Source organism: Alexandromys fortis, unplaced genomic scaffold, assembly GCF_014885135.2.
Source record: "Alexandromys fortis isolate MF-2015 unplaced genomic scaffold, M_Fortis_MF-2015_v1.1 scaffold_88, whole genome shotgun sequence".
In the NCBI taxonomy this organism is placed as follows: domain Eukaryota; kingdom Metazoa; phylum Chordata; class Mammalia; order Rodentia; family Cricetidae; genus Alexandromys; species Alexandromys fortis.
Genome location: NW_026067961.1, coordinates 4,287,827 through 4,307,751, shown reverse-complemented (window position 1 = coordinate 4,307,751; position 19,925 = coordinate 4,287,827). Strand labels below are relative to the sequence as shown.

At 46.1% G+C, this 19,925-nt stretch overlaps 1 protein-coding gene across 3 annotated transcripts; it reads left to right on the top strand.

Annotated features, from left to right (window-relative positions):
• The first annotated feature begins 4,306 nt into the window (after window positions 1–4,306).
• Window positions 4,307–19,661, top strand: Errfi1 (ERBB receptor feedback inhibitor 1). Of its 3 annotated transcripts, none has more exons than XM_050153166.1 (4): window positions 4,307–4,584; window positions 15,843–16,038; window positions 16,154–16,230; window positions 17,091–19,661. In XM_050153166.1, exons 2-4 carry the CDS (start codon window positions 15,917–15,919, stop codon window positions 18,272–18,274), a joined length of 1,383 nt encoding a protein of 460 aa, XP_050009123.1. In that variant the 5' UTR covers window positions 4,307–4,584; window positions 15,843–15,916; the 3' UTR covers window positions 18,275–19,661. The 3 variants fall into 3 exon arrangements, with proteins under 3 accessions (XP_050009123.1, XP_050009124.1, XP_050009122.1); XM_050153167.1 differs by lacking the exon at window positions 4,307–4,584 and adding an exon at window positions 5,821–6,049 and having other exon boundaries at window positions 15,889–16,038; XM_050153165.1 differs by lacking the exon at window positions 4,307–4,584 and adding an exon at window positions 5,823–6,049.
• Window positions 19,662–19,925: the final 264 nt, after the last annotated feature.

Below are 19,925 nucleotides of genomic sequence, written 5' to 3'. Positions count from 1 at the left end.
CCCCCCCCCCCCCCCCCCCCCCCCCGGCTTAAATTTAGTTCTTCTGTGGGAACCAGCAGTCACTGGTTGAAGCAGTTCTTTCTCCCGCTTGGCACCAGAAGGTGGATTTACTCTAGACCCTCATGAGGAGCACAGTAGAGGAGGCCAGTTTCTTGAAGAGAACCATTTAGTAAGGCAGCCATGAAGGATGAGAGAACTCAGGGAAAAAGAGGTCATCTCGTTACTTTAAAACCTAATGTACAGCTTCCTAGTGCTGGGACATGGGTATTATATATGGTTGCATGAATTTCTATTTACAAACATTTATATGTAAATGAATTCGTTTTACTACCCAGTCATCCAGATTGCCCTTAGATGGCATTCACATACAGGGTTGTGCAGGGGCTTTATGCTTCTGTGTGGATACAATTTCTTGTGCTCTGAAGGGCCACGTGCCTGCGCTTGTGTCTGTGTTTGTGCTCAGGGTTAACTGCCGCAGTCTTAACAGCCACTTCCCACCTTGCCTTCAGGCCCTTGAGGCGCTGGGTTCCGGGGCTTCACTACCGCACAGCCTTTCCTCGGAAGAGGATATCCTGCGGAGTCAGGGAGGCCAGCCCCTGACTCATCTGTGCTCCTTGGATGCAGTGAACTCACCTGGTCCACAGAATGTGTCAGGAATAGATAGCAATCTAGAATTGGGGAGCTGTACAGTAAAAGGTGTTTAAACAGCTCTGAAGGGATAGCCAACAAAAACAGTGAGACTAACAATACAACCAATCATATCAAAAGTAATATTTATTGAACCCTGATTGGTCCCAAGTGCTGTTCTACATACTTTACATGCCAATGCTTGCCAACTAGTCTTACTGTAAGAACTCCTCGTGTTTCTAGGTTACAGGACACCAGAGATCAAATAATTTGCCCGAAGACAGATAGTGCTTCTCAGAGTGAAGTGAGGCTTCCAGCACAGATCCTCAGATTCCACAGAGAGTCCTCTCTGATGCTGCTTTTCTTCTCTCTCTCTCTCTCTCTCTCTCTCTCTCGCTCTCGCTCTCTCTCTCTCTCTCTCTCTCTCTCTCGCTCTCTCTCTCTCTCATTTGTCTTTTGTTTGTTTGAGACAGTCTCACTATGCAGTCCAGGACACTTTGGACTTTCGATCCTTTTGCCTCAGCCTCCCGGTTGCTGGGATTATACATGAACCATCATGCCTGGCTCTTGTACTATGTTCTTTATTCTTCTTTACTCAGAATAAAAGAAAATACGAAAGTATTTTAGGGCTTAACCAAAGGAGTAAGCTGATCAAGTGTTCCTTATTTAATAACATAATTTAACTTTCCATATGCATTATGCATGCATGTGTAACATGTATCCATAGGAATACACCCTATATGTACTGGTAGTCATAAGTTTCTGAAATCTCTTAATGCAGAGTTTACATTAATATTTTAATTAATTAATTTGGTAAGGGACTAGAGCACACCCTACTGGCCAGCTAATAGGAAATACAGTATGTACTTAACAGGCTTCAATCTGAAACCACTTAAAAGAATCTCAGAAACATCTAGCTTACGTATCTAAATAAATTAATCCATAGGGTGCTAAAAACTTATTAAAGTTATGAGTTCTAGAGATGGGGCTAGAATAAGAAACACGATATTTGTTAAGGGAACCTTATGTACATAAAAGGTGACTCAAAAACCATCGCTAGAGCCTGCCTTCCTTCTGAGGAAGTCAATTCCTTCCCCTTAAGCACTCCAAACAACAGCCTAGAAAATTCTAGCACAGCTAACCCAGGCAGTCTTCTCTCAGGCCACAAACCGCCCCGCATGTGTGCAGGTGTGTGTGTGTGTTGTTAGCCCTTTTTAAGAGGAAGATCTAGAAGAGGGCAGCAGCCTCCTGAACTACAGAAGGAAAAACGGGAATGCTGCAAACAATGCTTTAGTGCGCGCTACTTTCCAGACGGCAGCTGAAGTTCAGAGTCCAGTGGGCGCCTCTGCGGCTGCGCAGCGCCCCTTGTGAGTGCAGCTCAGGGCTCTCACTCTCTGTAACTGAGAATTTTATACATGGCTGTAGTGTACTTTGATCAAGTCCACCCCTGTCCCTCCCTTTCAGTCCCTTCCCAGGCCCTCTTAAACTTTTAAAAAATAACATGTAGTCATTTACGTGTGGGTGCGTGTGTGGAGGTCAGAAGACAGCTTGCCGGACTGGCCTCTCTCCTTCCAACGTGTGTCTCGGAGACAGAGGCAGGACAGTCTGCTTCTCAGGTTCTTTTGTGGGCTTTAATCCACAGAGTTTGCTGCAGATATGGGTGTGTGCGTGTGCGCGTGCGATTATTTCCATAGTGTGGTACAGTAACAAATGACCTCTAAGAAATGTAAATTTTCCACTGTTCATGCATTTTTATTGCACTTATCTACAGACTAGTAAAAAAATGTCTATCTTATGTATTGAGAAGAACTAAGGTCCTGTTGTTAATAAGGTAATGCAAAAGTATTTCTCCTTAAAGTATTTCTTTTTAAACGAAGTACAGAAACACCTATTATCAAGAAGAATAAACACAAAAATGCATGTACTTTTTTTTACAGGCTTCCAAGAGCAAACATATAAACATACATTTGCTAAGGCCCCGTGTGGCACGTTCACTCCTAGACGTGGCTTGTGGGATTTCTTTGAGAGAACAGAGGGAAAGTACCACTGTGGGTCTCAGGTTTCTGAGCCAGAACTTCAACCTTGTCCTCATTCCAGGGTGGCTAAAAAGAGCGAAGTGACAAGCTAGGTCAGCGCGACAGAAGACTAACGTTTTAGATAGTGTATTTCAGTTCTGCTTTTAAAGACATCGGCTGATAAAAATTCCTTGGGAAATGGCCTCAAGGCTAAACCAACTTTGACTTTTAAAAAGAAAAAAAAAAGAAAAACTTTGCATTTCTGAGTCGAGACAGTTTAAAACACGTTAGAAAGAGTATCCTCTCTAGCTCTCTAGCCTGGCGTTTGAGCTGTTACAGGCCAATGAGCAAGCGATCCATATGCCAGCATCACTCCACGTGGCTTAGCATTTTCACCTTAAGCTTTTTTCAGACTTCTCTACAACAGTTTTGGCACACCAGTGTGGTTATAAAATACTATTAGGCAGCCTGTGGAGTATAAGAACTTCTCCACGACTGAGCAAGCACCATCAGAAGAATAACGGTGGGGTAAAGTCGGTGAAGTCGAAATTCTAATTCCTTCCTCCCCAAAAAAGCGTGAGCTAAATGTTTATTTTTTTTCAAGTTTAAAGTAGATCCGAAGAGAAAAGCCAGATCAATCATGTGTTACTAAAAAAAAATTGTGTTTTTTTTTAAAATATAATTTACCAAAATATTAGCACACCCCACAGCTCACAGGGTAGACTAAGTATCCTGTTGATGTCTTTCTCCACAGAAGGGGTGTGTTCCAGGGTTGCTTTGGTGATTATCACTGTTTTATGAATAGGGGGATATAAAGGCAAGCCAGTCAGGCTAGAGCACGAATTACAACTGTATTGTGTGGACTAGAAAGAGAGTAAGTAGGGTTCTTTCTGGATGAAACTGAACCTCATTGAAGTCCCCATTCAGTAGATGCTGTACTATGAAGTCTGAAAGATGTTCTCAGGTAGATGTTTTAAACACACACACACACATACACACAGTGGGGTGGAAGAGGAGAGGGAGAGAGAGAAAAGGGGAGGGTAGCCTATGGGTAAACCAGAATATAAAAGGTGGGGGGCATGTGGGACTTCCTGTGACTCTCAAAGCCTAGTCTAACTGGATGAGGTTAGCCTGAGCTATACAGTGAGTTCTAGGCCAGCTTGGGCTACAGAGTAAACTGTATCTCAGAACCCACCAAAACCTAAACAAGCAAGGAAATAATAAATATCTAGCTAATTTGGCAATGACCAATTTCCGTAAGATTAAAATACTTATTATGTGAAAGGCAGTGAGAAGAGCAAACAGAATGTCTAGAAGCGTGGCTGTGAAAACGGTCCAACCAGCCCCTGCGACCAGTTGGGGCCGTCGTGTCGGTAGCCTGACGCTGAGAACAGGCAAAGGAATACTTGAGACTTTTCTTTTCTTTTAAAATCTGGTGTTTTAAGGCCTTGAATTCAAAATTAGGCCTTTGAGTTAAATGAAAAAGAATGCAAGTCAATACTGGAAAAGGCAAATCATTTCACGGGGCACAAAGTTAATAGTTAACTAGATAACGAGGCCAGAGCCTCATTCCATATGTTAAACTGGCTCAATTAGGCAGTGCTAAGCATATAACTATCAAGCATTCTTGCTGGAGTGCCAGAGGGCTCTGTGCGGACCACAGAGGTCAGCCACAGGTCTGTGGCCTCTCCTCTGTGGAACACCATTAGGGAGATTTGTACTCGCTCAAACTGAAGGGCTTCGTTCTGTTTGCTTTTTTTCTTTAACTACTCTTGGTTTATCGTTGTATTATTTATTTTACGGTTAAACTGTAAACCTGAGTTGCATCACCGGATTTCGGCCCCAAGAAACCTCCTCCCTGGAGACTTGATGGCGTTTTGTCCTTGGGCACCAGTGGCCACCCTGGGGCCGAGAGACATGGAGAACAGCACCAGCTGGACAGGTAAACCAAGAGGGCTGGGGGCAGGCTTGAGGGAGGTGCCCCAAGTGCAGCCTCCCTGATCCTGTCCACTGAGCTCTCTCCCTGTTGTATGTCACCTTCCTATGCTGTCCCTCACGTTCTCATTGTCCTTTGGTCACTCATATTAATTGTCACAGTGCCCTGTATGTCCTGCAGTGGTTCACCTTGCTCCTTGCTGCCCTTCCATCCCTTCCTGTCCTTAGCCAGGCACTCACTGCCCACTGGCTTCAGGTTCCTGCAGCATCTCCTGCTGTATCCTGGTGGCCTTGCTGCCTCCGCCAGCCCTCGCTGTCCCTTCCTGTCTTCAGTCTCATGCTGTTCCCCACTGCCCCTCGGTTCTCGGCCACTTTCTCCATCGTCCTCCACCTCCATCCCTGGCTGTAGTGCCCTGCCATCCTTCACTGTCCCTTGCTGTTCCTCATTGTCCCCTCCACTCTCCTTGCCAGCCCTCAACTCTCCCTCACTGTACCTCATGTCCTCTCCTGTCCCTCACTGTCCCCCAGACTCCTCTCCCGTCCCTCACTGTCCCCCAGTGTCCTCTCCTGTCCCTCACTGTCCCCCAGAGTCCTCTCCTGTCCCTCACTGTCCCCCAGACTCCTCTCCCGTCCCTCACTGTCCCCCAGTGTCCTCTCCCGTCCCTCACTGTCCCCCAGACTCCTCTCCCGTCCCTCACTGTCCCCCAGACTCCTCTCCTGTCCCTCACTGTCCCCCAGTGTCCTCTCCCGTCCCTCACTGTCCCCCAGTGTCCTCTCCCGTCCCTCACGGTCCCCCAGACTCCTCTCCCGTCCCTCACTGTCCCCCAGTGTCCTCTCCTGTCCCTCACTTTATCCCAGACTCCTCTCCTGTCCCTCACCGTCCCTCACTGCACCTCAGGGTGCCCCTCATCGTCCCAAGCCCCTGCCTTCCTCCGCCCCCCAGAGGGCTTCCTTAGCCCAGGGGCACCTCAGCGCCACTTCCTTCCCGGGGCTGGAAACAGGGCTGCTCACAGCCTTCTGAGGAAAATTCAGTGTCCTCGGGGCTCTGCAGTTCGCACAGAGGTAGCCCCGCCAGAAACATCCCCTCAGGAGATGAGGCTGTGGCCGACGCCCGGCGGACCCCACACAAACGCTTCGGACGCGGCATTGCCCCTTTAAGCAGCCGGCCGTCCTGATTGGCTGAACGGGGGAGGCGGGGCAGGGAGCGGCGACGTACGCTGTCGACTCACCCTATATATACGGGCGGCGGCCGAGTGCGAAGCTGGGCGAGCGAGTGGTGCTGTGTGGTGAGCGGGCGCCGAGAGCGAGGCGGGCACTAGCAAGCCTACGAGCGAGCGGAGTGAGAGGAGGAGAAAGAGAAGGCGAGAGAGCGGCGAGGCGCCTGCGCGATGCTCGGGCCCCTGAGCCCGCGGCTCTGAGCCAGCCGGAACGGACACGCGCGGGAGGGCGCCGCGGGGCCCCGCTCCCCGGGGGTAAGGGGCCTAGCGGGGGTCGGGGAGCCCGGGATGCCGGCGGGGCCGGGGGCGCGGAGGGAGGGCGAGCGGGCGGGCTGGACCGGGGACGGCGGCCGCGCTGCTTCCAGGGGATGGGCCGGAGCGCGCGAGGAGCCGCGGGCCGGGGCGCTCTGGGCTTCCCGCCGGGGCCATGCCCCCGCTCGCACACGACACGTCTCCCCAGCCCGGGGCTCCGGAGCGGCGGCTGCAGGGTCTTCTGCGGCCGGGGGATGCGGCGGGGCTTCCGAGCACCCCGCGCACCCCCCGTCAGTCCGGCCCAGAAAGCTCCAGCGAGAAGCTGTTGCGGGCTCGGAGATGGCTAGTCCCCGGTTGGTACCAGTTTTGAGTCTCAGTCCGACTCGGCGAGGAAGGTCATTGCGTTTTTTTTTTTTTTTTCCAACTCATCCGAGTTGTTCTGTGGCCTTTTCCTCGCCAGGAACGTGATTCTCTGCTTTAAATGAATTAAATATTACACAAAGCTGCAGAGTTCGATCGCAAAGGCTCCTTGGCAGTATCATGTATTTATATATAATATATACATATTATATATATATCGTATCTTTGTTCAAATTAACCGTGATTGGTGGTGCTGGATGGGTGCTTCCTCAGTCTTTATTAGGATTTCATCACTGCTTGAAAGAAACCAGTCTCCTACCTGATAAAAATGTGAATAGACTGTTAGTCATAAACTTGAGTGTAGTAAGAATAGAGACTGTAGCTTTAAAAGAGCTGTGACGGGAGGTACACCTGCAACACAGGTAGGGCAGGACTGGTTTCCAGGCAACTGTCTGGGGTGAAGAAAGGTGAGGTAGAAATTGCTTTTTTTTTTTTTTTTCTTTAAACCTCCTGGGGGTGGGGGAATAAAAGGGCTCTACAGTTTTAAAGTTCCTCCAGTCCCTCCGGGTGTAGTGGGTCCGCATCTCTGAAGACGGGAACTTCTGGCTTTGCTGTGCCTGCCTGCCCTTTGTTAAAAACCTTTCTTAAAACCTGTATGTAGTTAGGGAGCTTTAAGAAAGATTTTGCTTAAGAGACCAAAGGTGGCCTAAATACCTGTATCAGCAAAAGGGCAAATTTTATAAAAACAAAAATAGTAAGCTGGATTCTTACTAACCTGGCAGTTATGGCTGATTGTTATCAGTCCATCCCTTTCTGGATATTAGAAGGCTGGAAGGAAACACATGAAGGTTTTTAAACAGGAACTGGACACTCTCATTGCCTCTCCGTCCTCTGTTCTGGTGGGTGTTTGCTAGTAAGTGGTGAAAACTCTTATCTTGGCAGATGCATTAGATGATAAATTCCTTAAGGGCAGGCACTCTGCCTTGGAGAGCTTTTATTTTCCGCAGCCTTGCACATAGCTGATGTTGATAAATCAGTGCTGAGAAGCGTGGCTCACATTTTAAGGCTCAATGGGATTGGCCCAGGCACTGATAAAGTTTGGAAAGAAAATCTGTTGTTCCTTTTTAATGGCTCTTATGAAATGTCTGAATTACTCATATTTTTGAGAAGTAGAATTACCAATTTTTAACAAGTTGGATCTCCTACTTTGGGTTTACAATAGAAGCGTTTGAGCCATTTGTGTGACTTAATTATGTTGTAGTCTTTAGGTGTTTTTTGTTTCTTTTTTTTTTTTTCCCTAATGATACTCTTTATTGCCGCTTCTCCAGAGTTGTACTAGATAATACTGCCTTTCTGCTCATACTAATAGTAGCTTGTAAAAGCAAGCTCCCTAAATTACAGGTGCAATCTAACATGCTTGCAGCTGACCTGATTGTCCGCATACCATCAAGTTGCTTTAGAGAGGTGAGCAGAGGAGGGAAAAGGTGGTGCCCAGGGTAATTCCTGGAATTTGAATGTCATTGGCTCCCTCCACTAGAGACGCAACTCCACTCAGCCTCCATAAACATGAACTGGTCCCTCGTCATCAGGGTGCACACGGCATCCTTTGCAGGTGTTGGCCATGCTTTGTGAAAGCTGATGAATAATAATTCTCTAGATAAGCCCAGTTCAGTTGTGGTATGCTGACATTATTCACACAGTTTAAACTTGATAAGTGTGGATAAAACTGGTGAACGTCCAAAATGTAAATTACTAACTTAACAGGATTGGTGTTGAGAAAAAGTTAGTGTGGTATTCAAACTTCAAAAGGTGAGATTTGTAGTCATATTGATAATTTAGTTCATTTTAGAATATCAAATCAGGGGCAGGGGATTGCAGACTGACTGGTGTTCAGGCCTCAGTGAATAGATCTTTACAGTCTGGAATTAGAGGTCTTTTCCATTTGAAATAGAATGACAAGGACTAGAAGTTACTGTTCAAAAGCTCTATTAGCACCAGGCAGTGGTGGCTCCTGCCTTTAATCCCAGCACTCAGGAGGCAGAGGCGTGCTGTGAGTTCAAGGCCAACCTGGTCTACCGAGCTAGTTCCAGGACAGCTAGGACTGTTACACAGAGAAAAACAAGAACAACAAAAAAAAAAAAGCTCTTACTAACAACACATAGCTAAGAAGAAACTTCACTAAGTACAGATTCTTACTCCACATGGAAGGTTCTCCTACCTCATTTCATACCTCCCTTCTCTGTCCTTTAAGAAACCGATTCAGAGAGTCACCTGTCTAGTGAGGCCTCCCCGACCACCTGTGTAAATAAGTTCTCTGCCTCTCTGCCCTGTCACTGTGCCCTGTTCGTTTCCTTGAGAGTTATCACCATCTGAAATTGTTTGTTATCCCCATCCCCATTGGATGGAGGGTTTCTTCAGGCAGCAACCACTATTCTTCATCTGATGTAGTAGTCTCTGGTCCAGAAGAAGCATCCAGCATGTACTTGTGAAAAGAATTCATGTTTGCTCTCTAAGAATTTGGCCTGAAGAAAGTTGAGTACCAGTTTCTGTCTTTGCAGCTAGCTAACATACAGGTTTTAACTATTCCTCCTTAGTATAGCATCATTTTATTTAGGCAAGCAAGAGCGTTAGAAGAGGCCAGGCTGCCTAAAGTGATGATACCACAGAGAAGAGGAGTGTGGTGAAAGTGCAGTGTGGAAAATGCTGGCTAGCTCACACACAGGATAGCCCAGGCTGGCTGGCTCACACACAGGATAGCCCAGACTGGCTGGCTCACACACAGGATAGCCCAGACTGGCTGGCTTACACGCAGGATAACTCGGATAGTCTTTTTCTCAGCCCACTTTATTTCCTCATTAGCAAAATGGAGTTTATAATTCCTGTCTCCTCTTAGAGGGGTGTTGTGGGGACCAAGTGAGATAATATATAAGAAAGTGCTTTGTAATTTGTAGAGTGCCTTACAGATAAAATAATTCCGTTACTGAATTCAGGTTTCATGATAGAGCCAAGTCATAATGGCATCATTGGGATCCATGCTATGAGAATGTTAAAAAGAAGCGTATTTGGATATAGGTGGTAGCCTTTTTACAAGTAGACACATGCTGCATCAAATAACTATGTATACAGAGCCCGTTGTGGGGCATCATTATAACAGTAAAAATAAAGACTGTCAAAAGAATTACTTCAGTGATCTAGAAGGTTAGTTTATACCGCCATCTGCTCATTTTAGATATCTAGGCCAAATACATAATTGATGACTTTTTAGTAGGGAAATTTGAGGCAGTGAAATGGGAACATTCATAGGCTTTGGGTTACTCAAGGAAATACTGTTACCAAATAGAATCCCTCCAGAAATTCTCCACCTTCCCCATAGCAGTCAAGTGTGTATCTTAAGTAGTTTTTAGCCCATCAGTTTGAAGAGCCTCTGGGAGTAGAAGAGAAGCTGGGGTATGGTCAAGAACCTGAACTTCGAAGCCAGGCTTCCTGGAGGAAGCCTTGGCATTACTGTGGCTCACCAGATCTGCGAGGGATCAGGTTCCAGAGGCTCCTCATGTGTAATTGAGAGTAGTGATGGTCACACACCCACCTTACAGGGTTGGTGCAAGGACAAAACCCTGAAAAGGCTTCCTGACCGTGTCCCGGATGTCAGTTATTAGTAGCGCCTGTGTATTCACTTTAACAATCTGGAGTGGCCCATTGGGTTATTTAAATGCTTGTTAAATAAACTTGAAGTTTTAAAGCCTTACTTCCCATCATTAGACTACTGTGCTCATTGTCATTAAGATTACAACAGAATCCACAGATCTTTCACAGGTACGAAGTATTATGTCCGAAAGGAATAGTCTTCTGTCCTGTGTGTGCTCACCTGTGTTTGTGGGTGCTACTGTTGATTGTGGTGCTGTAGGAAAAATACCAGTGGCAAAACAACACATTGTTGGCTGCCCTCCTGTAACTGTATTGCCCTAAAATCCTGAGAAGCAAACAGGGTTACAGGGCTGTTTGTTGATTATGGTGGATGAATGAAAGTGCTTAGCTAGGAGTTTTCTAGATTGTTGAAGAAGTTCTAGCCTTTGATTATTATTTTGACAGTATGGGTATAAATTATTTTCCTTATAGCCTCCATTTTCACCACCTGCAAGTGGGCCAGAAATGGGGGGGGGGATGCATTTAAGGCCCTCTGTGGAATGGTGTTGAAAATGCACAAATCTTCATTTTAATTTTACCCTTTTGAACAGCATTTTAATATTTGCTGAAAGTGTCACATTTTACTTGATTTTTATTTAAAAAGTCATTCATGCATCTAATATAAAGGCCATTTCTGCCTTTTCACAGTAAGCATATAACAAATTTTTTTTGTTTTTCGTTTTGTTGTTTTGTTTTTTGAGACAGGGTTTCTCTGTGTAGTTTTGGAGCCTGTCCTGGAACTAGCTCTTGTAGACTAGGCTGGCCTTGAACTCACAGAGATCCGCCTGCCTCTGCCTCTGTAGTGCTAGGATAAAGCTGTGCGCCACCACTGGCACGAAGAAATTTCCTTAGCTTGCCTCTTTCTTTCCCTATTCCCAAATCATAGCTTTTAAAATGAAATCTGAAAATCTTTGAATTCAGGCCTTTGCTCTTGAAATGTCTGCTCAGATTGCCCTTGTGCTTTCTGTAAATCAGCGCGGTGACACCACCTGCCTGATCCAAACCGCTTCCGCAGCCAGGAAGACACATGGTCACTTCGTGCCGCTGATTGACTAGAAGTATGGCCTAGTCTATGATTTTTAGCTCCTCCTGCATGACTGCAACAGTGCTGAGCATGCAGGTGGATGCTAAGTCATTTTTCTCAGATTATTAATAAAAGTTGATAAAACAGCCAGTAAAACTGATTTCCATTTTCTCTCAAAGGTAATCAGACTGTATATATATATATATGTGTGTGTGTGCGTGTGTATATATATGTATGTATATATATATTTTAGCATAGACGCATATTTGGGGAGGAGTGAAAGTCATATCACGTGTCCAGTTCTAATCAGTTTCTTGTGATAAATCTTGGCCGTATAGTTATGTTATTTCTCGTTGGTTATAGAAGTAGTTAGGTGATTGTTAAATGCAGCTGAAAAGACCAGTTATCATTCTGGATAAACATAAATCAGGTTCTAGAACCAGACTGGGAGAAGGAAATTACATCACACTCTTAAATAAGGAAGCACTGGGCAGAGCTGGATGAGTTGTAAGACAAAAATGTGCCCCTCCTCCTCTCAGGGATAGCTCTTGAGATGTATTAGTGAGATCTCCCGGCAAGGTAAGCATATCTAGGTTACGGCCTTAAGGTAGCCTGGCTTTGTGTGTTAAAGCAGTTCCAAAGTGAGTGTTTTCAAGATGAAGCCATGTGCGTTCACCTTAGAAAGCCCTGCGCAGTGAGCTGTTGGTGTAGCATGACTTTTATTTTTGAAAGAAAGTAACAAAGTAGCAACAAAAGCAAGGTGAGTGGATTACAGTCCCACGGGAGTGGTATATAAGGAAGGGTCCAGTTTGTCCTCACTGCTTTAAGTGCATACTAAGGACGCTTTGGACATTTGCTCAGCCTCCATACTGCCCGCTCTGGATTCGGGGGACTCTAGGGTACCCTAAGTGTGTTAGAGTATTACTGCCCATCTCACTGCTCTAATGATACTGAGTTGATCCTGTAACTTTTTTTTTTTTTTTTTTTTTTTTTGCTTTTCCCCTTGGCTCCTTTCTTTAGCCTGAGGAACATCTCGTGTGGTTATGTTTTACAGTATGAGGTGGCTGTTTTCTCAGTGTTCACTTAATATGTACTAAACTAAATGTGCACCACCAGTTCTGGATTTGGAGGGTAAGAGGGAAACCTGGGCACAGCACAGAATAGCCAGGAGCAGAGAGACGTGGCTCTGGCTTTTAGTAAAGGGGAGGGGTGTTCTTGAGAGCACAGTATGAGAAGAGCGAGAGCTGGAATGGTAGATTAAGTAAAGCCTCACTGTGGAGGTCTTCTGTACAGGGGAGGGAGCTTTTAGAGCTTTTATGGGTTCTTTTTGGGGTGGCAATTGAGGAACATTGATCTGATCCTGTTGGTGGTTTAAGTATTTTCAGACTGGAGGCCAGTTGGAAGCAGTAAGGGGAAGAGAGACTTGGAGGTGTAGGGACTGTGTATGGGGTTGGCAGGTGAATGCATAGTGGCCTTACTTAGGCTAACAGTGGCACCTCGGGAAATGGGATCCTTCTGAACCAGAAAGGGGGGGTGAGTTAAGAAACAGAAGGAATTGGGGTTTGGAGACTGTAAGATGCCAGAGGCCCATCCAAGTGGAAAGATAATCACCAGACAGTAAGAAATGCAAAGTTGAAGCCAGGTTGCACTCACCTGTTTCGGAGTTGTCTGTGGAGTTGAAGCCCTAGAAATGAATGAAATGATTTGAAGAGTAGGAAGCGCTGCCGAGATGCGAGGGTTGGCAGTCCACTGCATTTGCCTCCCTGACAGTGCTAACGTTCCTTCATAACTGTGAGTTATGTCATGCCCACGGGTCTTTGGGTCCCGGTCTGTGCTGTGCTACCTGGAGCAGCGCTTACTTTGCTGTTCTTGGGTTTTGCAGCAGGACGTCATCTTGTACTTTTAGCTATGGATACTCATACATCAGTGTACCTCTGCTTATGGTCTTCACAGATGGAAAGATAGAGCTAACTTTAGTTGTAAGAACTTGAATAAAGCGGGTCGTGGTGGCGCATGCCTGCCTTTAATCCCAGCACTTTAATCCCAGCCTGGCAGAGGCAGGCGGATCTCTGTGAGTTCAAGGCCAGCCTGGTCTACAAGAGCTAGTTCCAGAACAGGAACCAAAAAGCTACGGAGAAACCCTGTCTCGAAAAATCCAAAAAAAAAAAAAAAAAAAAAAAAAAGAGAGAACTTGAATAAAATTTAAAACATTGCCGCTTTAGTTTCACTTGAGTGACGTGTGTTGCTTTATTTAATAGTGTAAATTTGACCAGGTCGATTTTTCTGCCCCCACCAGGAATATACAGCCTAAATATTAGTCTTGTTTTTTGTTTTTTTAAGAGAGGTAGAAGATTTTCAGTTGGTCTTCTAACCTTAGTTTAACTCTAGAGAGACTGTGATCTACACCTTAAACCTGTGGCCTGCTGCTCTCGGTTTACAGCCTGAAGTTATTTCCACAGATGAGAACACCGCAGTTGTATTGCTCTCCTTGCTTCTGCCATGCAAGCAAGTAGGAAGTTCGGATAGTTTCATAACATGGCCCATTCACAATTCCCCATTGAAATTTAGAGGCAGGTCACCTTCTATGAATACACAAAGACACTATTGTGGTCAGAAGTGAGCTGGCTTAGTGAACACAATTCTTTTTATACTAAAAAAAATTTTTTTTCCTTAAGAAAGCTAACGAGTAGGTGATGGAAACAATGAATAAAAAATAACTTTTTCTAGAACATGTAAATAATTTTAAGTGAGCACTGAAATATAAGTTTAGGGTTCCAAGGCAACTTGAGCATAGGCGATAGTTACACAATCTCTCTGTTGAAAGCTAAGCTGGGGATGGCATTAGGAGGCTGACACAGTAATTACTAGTCGGACTTGTTGGCGTGCCGACAGGTGGGGGCTGGGCCTGCAGGATCCCCCGCAGCATCGGCCTGTAATCGGGACGAACAATCTTCAAACGTGCTCTCCCAAACTACTTAAACACCACGTCCTTCTTTCGTTTTCACATCACCACAGGTCCTTTTCCTGCAGTCTCTCAGGCTTGACAGACATAGGGAGAGGCGAGCCCTTTCCAAAGTAAGAATGTGTTTTAAAATTATTCCTTTATGGTCAGAAACACCTCTGCTTCATTTCAGTAATCTGAAAACCAAGACGTAGAAACCACCCGCTGACGAGGCTCCTTAAGTGACAGATGACCTTTGTGTCATGTATCTTTGAGAGACTGTTTTTAAAGGAATAAAGTTTGACTCTTTGAAATAATATTGTAAGCCTGTCATAAAATCACTGGCTCGTCATTGGAACAACCAGCTGTGGAAACATCTGTGGAGGATTGTTTTTAGATCATTAGCTTAAAAAAAAAAACAAAAAAAACTTATGCCTTCCATATAGTTTATATTCAGTTGATAACATTCTCTTATTGAGCCAGGTACCTATGATTAAGGTAGTAGGGACACAAAGCCCAGTTTATTAGACCTGGGATTTGTAGATAATGGGTGCTTAGTGCTGAGTAATTTAATAATAACAATAAAGGGAGCTCTCTGTGGAGCCCCTCGAGCCAGCAGAATTGTGCGCCTCTCCTCCTCAGGCCGGCAGTGTCCGCACTTGGTAGGTGTGCAAATATTTAATGGCTGGATGGTGTAGAGTGTTTGGAGATCTCAAAGGGGCCTGTGTTCTGAGCAGAGGGGGGTCCCGCTGTCTGTGAAGGGGAGAAGCCGAGCTCACTAAGCGCATGTGACTATCTGAAGACCACAGGGGTTGAGTCATAAAAAGTCAACTGGGTTGAGCTCCTGGGCCTTCAGACCTGTGATGTCCAGTAAGAGGGCTTCTGAAGTTTCCGAACTATCTTTTGCCTCTGTAATCCATGCCCTATAGGGGAGCAGGATGTGAATTACTGGGATTTCACAAGGGAGAATGCAAGGAATGTCCCTTGTGGAGGGAGGACGTTGTCCAAAGCCGACACTGAAGCTGGTGCTCTCGCAGAACTTGATTTTCACAAGCTAACAGAAGCTAGGATCTTCATATATGACTGTCTCTCCTGAGCAAGTACTAACTGGAGAATATGGCTTCTGTGACCAACTGAAAAACAGAGTCCAGATAAATGTTAGACTATGGCGCGGGAAAATCTCAGTTGTGAGCACTAGTGACTAACTGCTAGCTCAGCATATGAAGCACAGTACTTTCTAAAATTACTGTTTGTTTTTTTTTTCCTATGGGTAGGTGAGGGTAAGGCAGGGTCTTGCTGTGTAGTCCAAACTGGCCTTGAACCCACCATCCTCCTGCCTCAGTCTCCCAAGTACTGGGATTACAGCTATGCACCACCATGCCTGGCTTAAAATTCCTTTCTTGCTTGGGAAGGTGGGTGGGATCTACTGTGCTTCCTGCTGTGGTACAGCCACGCCGTAGAAGGTCCAGTTAGTGGGCTGGAGGGAGGGCTGTGTGCTTTGGAAAGCGATGGTGATCTGTTGTGCAACTGGTAAACTCTGTAGCAAGGGCTGGCTTTTCTGGCAATGGATTCTTTCTTCTGTGAAAAATGTTCCAAGTGTCAGGTTAGTATTTACAAAACAGTTATGTTGCTGTCTACATTTTAAGTATCCTCATGAGGAGAACTAGAAAGTCTGTAACCAAATTTTCCCACCTCCTCCTATCTCTGATGTTAGCTCCTTATGCCGCAGCATAGACTATACTATTTGTGAATTACTTTGATGGTCTCTTATTTCCTGATTTCCCCAGGGAATGAAAGCTACTGGCTGACTTAGAACCCCCCTGGGCTTCACAGATTTGAAGACATCCCGGAGTGAGGCACAATGTCAACAGCAGGAGTTGCTGCTCAGGATATTCGAGTCCCATTAAAAACTGGATTTCTGCATAATGGCCAAGCCTTGGGGACTATGAAGACCTGCTGGGGCAGTCGCAGTGAGTTTGAAAAGTAAGTCCAGACTGGCCTGACTGCCCCACGTTGTGTGCGTAGTGTTCCCCCACACTACCGCCACAGAGGATGGGATTGTACTTGCTCATGACCGTGATGTTTTCTTTGCTTTCAGTAACTTTCTAAATATTGATCCAATCACCATGGCCTACAGTCTGAAGTCCCCTGCTCAAGAGCACCTAACAACTCTCGGTATGTCTGACAGTCTGCTGTGGAGTAGCCGCACATGGAGGGGCGGGCAGGGTCCTCAGCTTTGCCTTGGGTTTTGGAGGAGGAAACTAGGTAGCTTCCGTTTCCAACAAGCCTGACACCTAGTGGCCACAGCCTCTGAAGAGACTTTTTTCTTGGATGTCTCTCTCTCGTTAAGGGAACTGCGGAAGTGTGGGTTTTCTGAGTCAAGAATTGCTATGCTCTCGAGTATGGCGCAGACTTCACTCTGTACCACCTTGGGCTGTATGTGCTGTTTATTCCTGCACTAATGCACATTTGAAAGCAACGGGTACAAGCAGTACCCATGGTAACCAGACTTGGAAAACTGGGCGGTTATTTTCACGTGAACATTATGTTCCTTAGTTTTTTGTGGAGAGCTTCTTAGCAGGTGAATGCATTGGAAGTGAGGCCATTCAATTAAGATATGCTGGCAGGAAGGACCTCACCTCGCCTTATCTCACTCACGCCCGGCATGCCTTGCACTGTCGCATGTCTTAAGTGGCAGGCCTGGTGTAGCATGCTGCTCGTGTAAATTATACGCTGTTCATCTTCTGTGAATTTTGCACACGTCACAAAACTTGCCTGGGACGTGTGGGTGTATGCCGAGCACATGTCCAAGGGAGATGGCAAAGATAATTTGTTCTTTGAACCAGATCACGTGTGTTCCCCTACTCTGGCTCTAATTATACCTGTGGTGGTTGCATGGGTGTCCTCGGGGTTACACCAGTCAGGTGCTTCCCTGACTTGGGCAGAGAATTGGAGCGCAAGTCCTGGGCCCTCTGATGGTGGAGGACAAAGGGTAGCACTTCCCGTGATGAGCATTGCTTGTGCCTTCATTTCAGGGTGTGCTGCGCGGTCTGCTCCGGTGAGTGGCCACTTCTTTGCAGAATATGGCCCGTCTCCAAAGTCAAGCTTGCCTCCTCTTATTATTCCCCCAAGTGACAGCTCAGGACAGTGTGAAGAGGATCAAGTTGTGTGTGGTTTTAAGAAACTCTCGGTGAATGGGGTCTGCACGTCCACACCTCCGCTTACACCCATCAAACACTGCTCTTCCCCTTTCCCCTGTGCCTCTCCATGTGATCGTGGCTCTCGGCCACTCCCCCCATTGCCCATCTCTGAAGACCTGTCTCTGGATGAGGCCGACTGTGAGGTAGAATTTCTAACCAGCTCAGACACGGACTTCCTTTTAGAAGACTGTGCCACTTCTGATTTCAGATATGGCATTCCTGGCAGGCGAAGCTTCCGTGGGTGCGGACAGATCAACTATGCATATTTTGACACCCCAACTGTCTCTGTAGCAGATCTCAGCTGCGCGTCTGACCAGAATAGAGTGGTTCCAGATCCGAACCCTCCCCCGCCTCAGAGCCATCGCAGATTAAGGAGGTCTCACTCGGGACCAGCTGGGTCATTTAACAAGCCAGCCATCCGGATATCTAGCTACACACACAGAGCTTCCCCCAGCTCAGATGAAGACAAGCCTGAGGTCCCTCCCAGGGTTCCTATACCTCCTCGGCCGGCAAAGCCAGACTACAGAAGGTGGTCTGCGGAAGTGACCTCCAACACATACAGTGATGAAGACAGGCCTCCCAAAGTCCCCCCGAGAGAACCTTTGTCACGGAGTAACTCCCGTACCCCAAGTCCTAAAAGCCTTCCATCTTACCTCAATGGGGTCATGCCCCCCACACAGAGCTTTGCCCCTGACCCCAAGTATGTCAGCAGCAAAGCCCTGCAAAGACAGAGCAGCGAAGGGTCTGCCAACAAGGTTCCCTGCATCCTGCCCATTATTGAAAATGGGAAGAAGGTTAGTTCAACGCATTATTACCTACTACCTGAGAGACCGCCGTACTTAGACAAGTATGAGAAGTATTTTAGGGAAGCGGAGGAAACAGACCCAAGCACCCAAATTCAGCCATTGCCTGCTGCCTGTGGTATGGCTTCTACCACAGAAAAGCTGGCCTCCCGGATGAAAACAGACATGGGCAGTCACGGAAAGCGCAAACACTTATCCTACGTGGTTTCTCCGTAACTGTGAGGTCCTGTGTGGCTCAGCAGAAGTTACGTGGAGTGGATGGCTCCTAGCTTTCCAGTTTGAGGTTCATAGGACAATGTCAGGTTGCAGGATGAAGTCGGACTCCGTCTTAATGGGAAAGGCTTAAAGTGTTTGTGAGGTGCTGTTACGCTGGAAGTCCCTGGTTGATCAGCGTAGGAGGAAAAGTCTATAATTTAAAGACGTGCTAGAGGGGAGGGAAGAATGGGCAGACTTTTACATTTGACTACATTACATGCCTGTGTATAAATGTGCGGTGTAACCCTAGACCATAGCTGCAGGATAACCAATTAGTCACTATCGTAGAGTAATATATATTCAGAATAATTAAAACCAAGCTGGGGGAGCAGCTCCTGATAGTGTGAAAATTGAGCAGATGGAAGAAAGCAGTATTGTTAGATCAAATCATAAATTTGTGTTTGTTAAGTTTAAAGGTTCCTGGCGTTCGGGCCTGCTATATAGCTTGTGTGCCTGTCCCCCAACCCCACCCCAGCAGTCTTCTCCGTACAGGATAGGGCATGCTCTTCGCTGGGCCTGGGCCATCTTGTTAAAATCATTCTATGGCCAAACACTTGTAGCTCTAGCGTTTTGTCTTGTTGAGGAGAAGGACCATGTCATCACCTGTGTGTGTCTCACATCTTGAAAATGGCAGAATTGGTGAATAACTCTCCCATGTTAGTCCTGCTTTTCCCATCCACTGAAACGGCTGTTGTAGCAAGAGGCTTTCAAGGAAGTAGGATGGGGTCGTGCTGGCCGTCAGTGTTGGGGGTGCAAGTTTTATAGATTAATACAGCAATTAGCTCTGATTGAGAGTTACTCTCTGGGGATGTATGGTATGTTTTTGTTTTTTAGGCTTAATAAACAAGTACAACACAAGCTGGCCTTGTGTTGCTGGTTCCTATTCAGTATTTCCTGGGGATTGTTTGCTTTTTAAGTGAGACACTTCTGACCAATAGCACAGAACGTCTTAATGCCAGAGGTCACTTCAGCATCTTCCTGCTTTGAACTCACGGCTGGCTGCTTCACTGCCCTGAGATTCAGCGAGACGCGTAGCTTTGTTCAGTTTTTTTTACAGCCTCTGATGCGTTTATCTTGTATGGATAAGCACAGAGAAGGTGCTTGCTGACAGAGGGCACTTGCTGCGATGTCCCAGCAGGCTGTTCAGTGTCGACTGCTGAATGGCGTTATTTGAGCTATTGAAAGCTTACTGTATAGCGTGAACTAAATGAAGGTTAAAACATGCTTTAGAACAATGCACTGATCTCTGCACTGTGTGTACAGTATTGGACAAAGGATTTATTCATTTTGTTGCATTATTTTGAATATTGTCTTTTCATTTTAATAAAGTTATATTACTTATTTATGACACCGTTAATAATGAGTCTTGTCTAAACTCTTATGTCTCAGGCCACTGATCACCTTATTTTTAAAGCATGACAGAGTCTCTGAAGTAAATACATGTTGAAACTTACTGTAGGTTTCTAAAGGACAATTTGAGCAATGTACTTGGGTATTATAAACGTGCATGGGGGCTGGGACCTGGCTTGGTTAGAGTGCTTGCCTGGCGTGCACCAGCCCTGGGTTCTATCTCTAGTACCAATAAACTGGACATGATAGCACATGCCCAGAA

What these genes read in the sequence shown, in the direction of transcription:
- Errfi1 (XM_050153166.1), top strand. Translation starts at nt 15,917, where the DNA reads ATGTCAACAGCAGGAGTTGCTGCTCAGGATATTCGAGTCCCATTAAAA. An exon ending in AGTCGCAGTGAGTTTGAAAA is followed by an intron (nt 16,039 to 16,153) that starts GTAAGTCCAGAC and finishes CTTTGCTTTCAG; the next exon opens with TAACTTTCTAAATATTGATC. An exon ending in AGAGCACCTAACAACTCTCG is followed by an intron (nt 16,231 to 17,090) that starts GTATGTCTGACA and finishes CCTTCATTTCAG; the next exon opens with GGTGTGCTGCGCGGTCTGCT.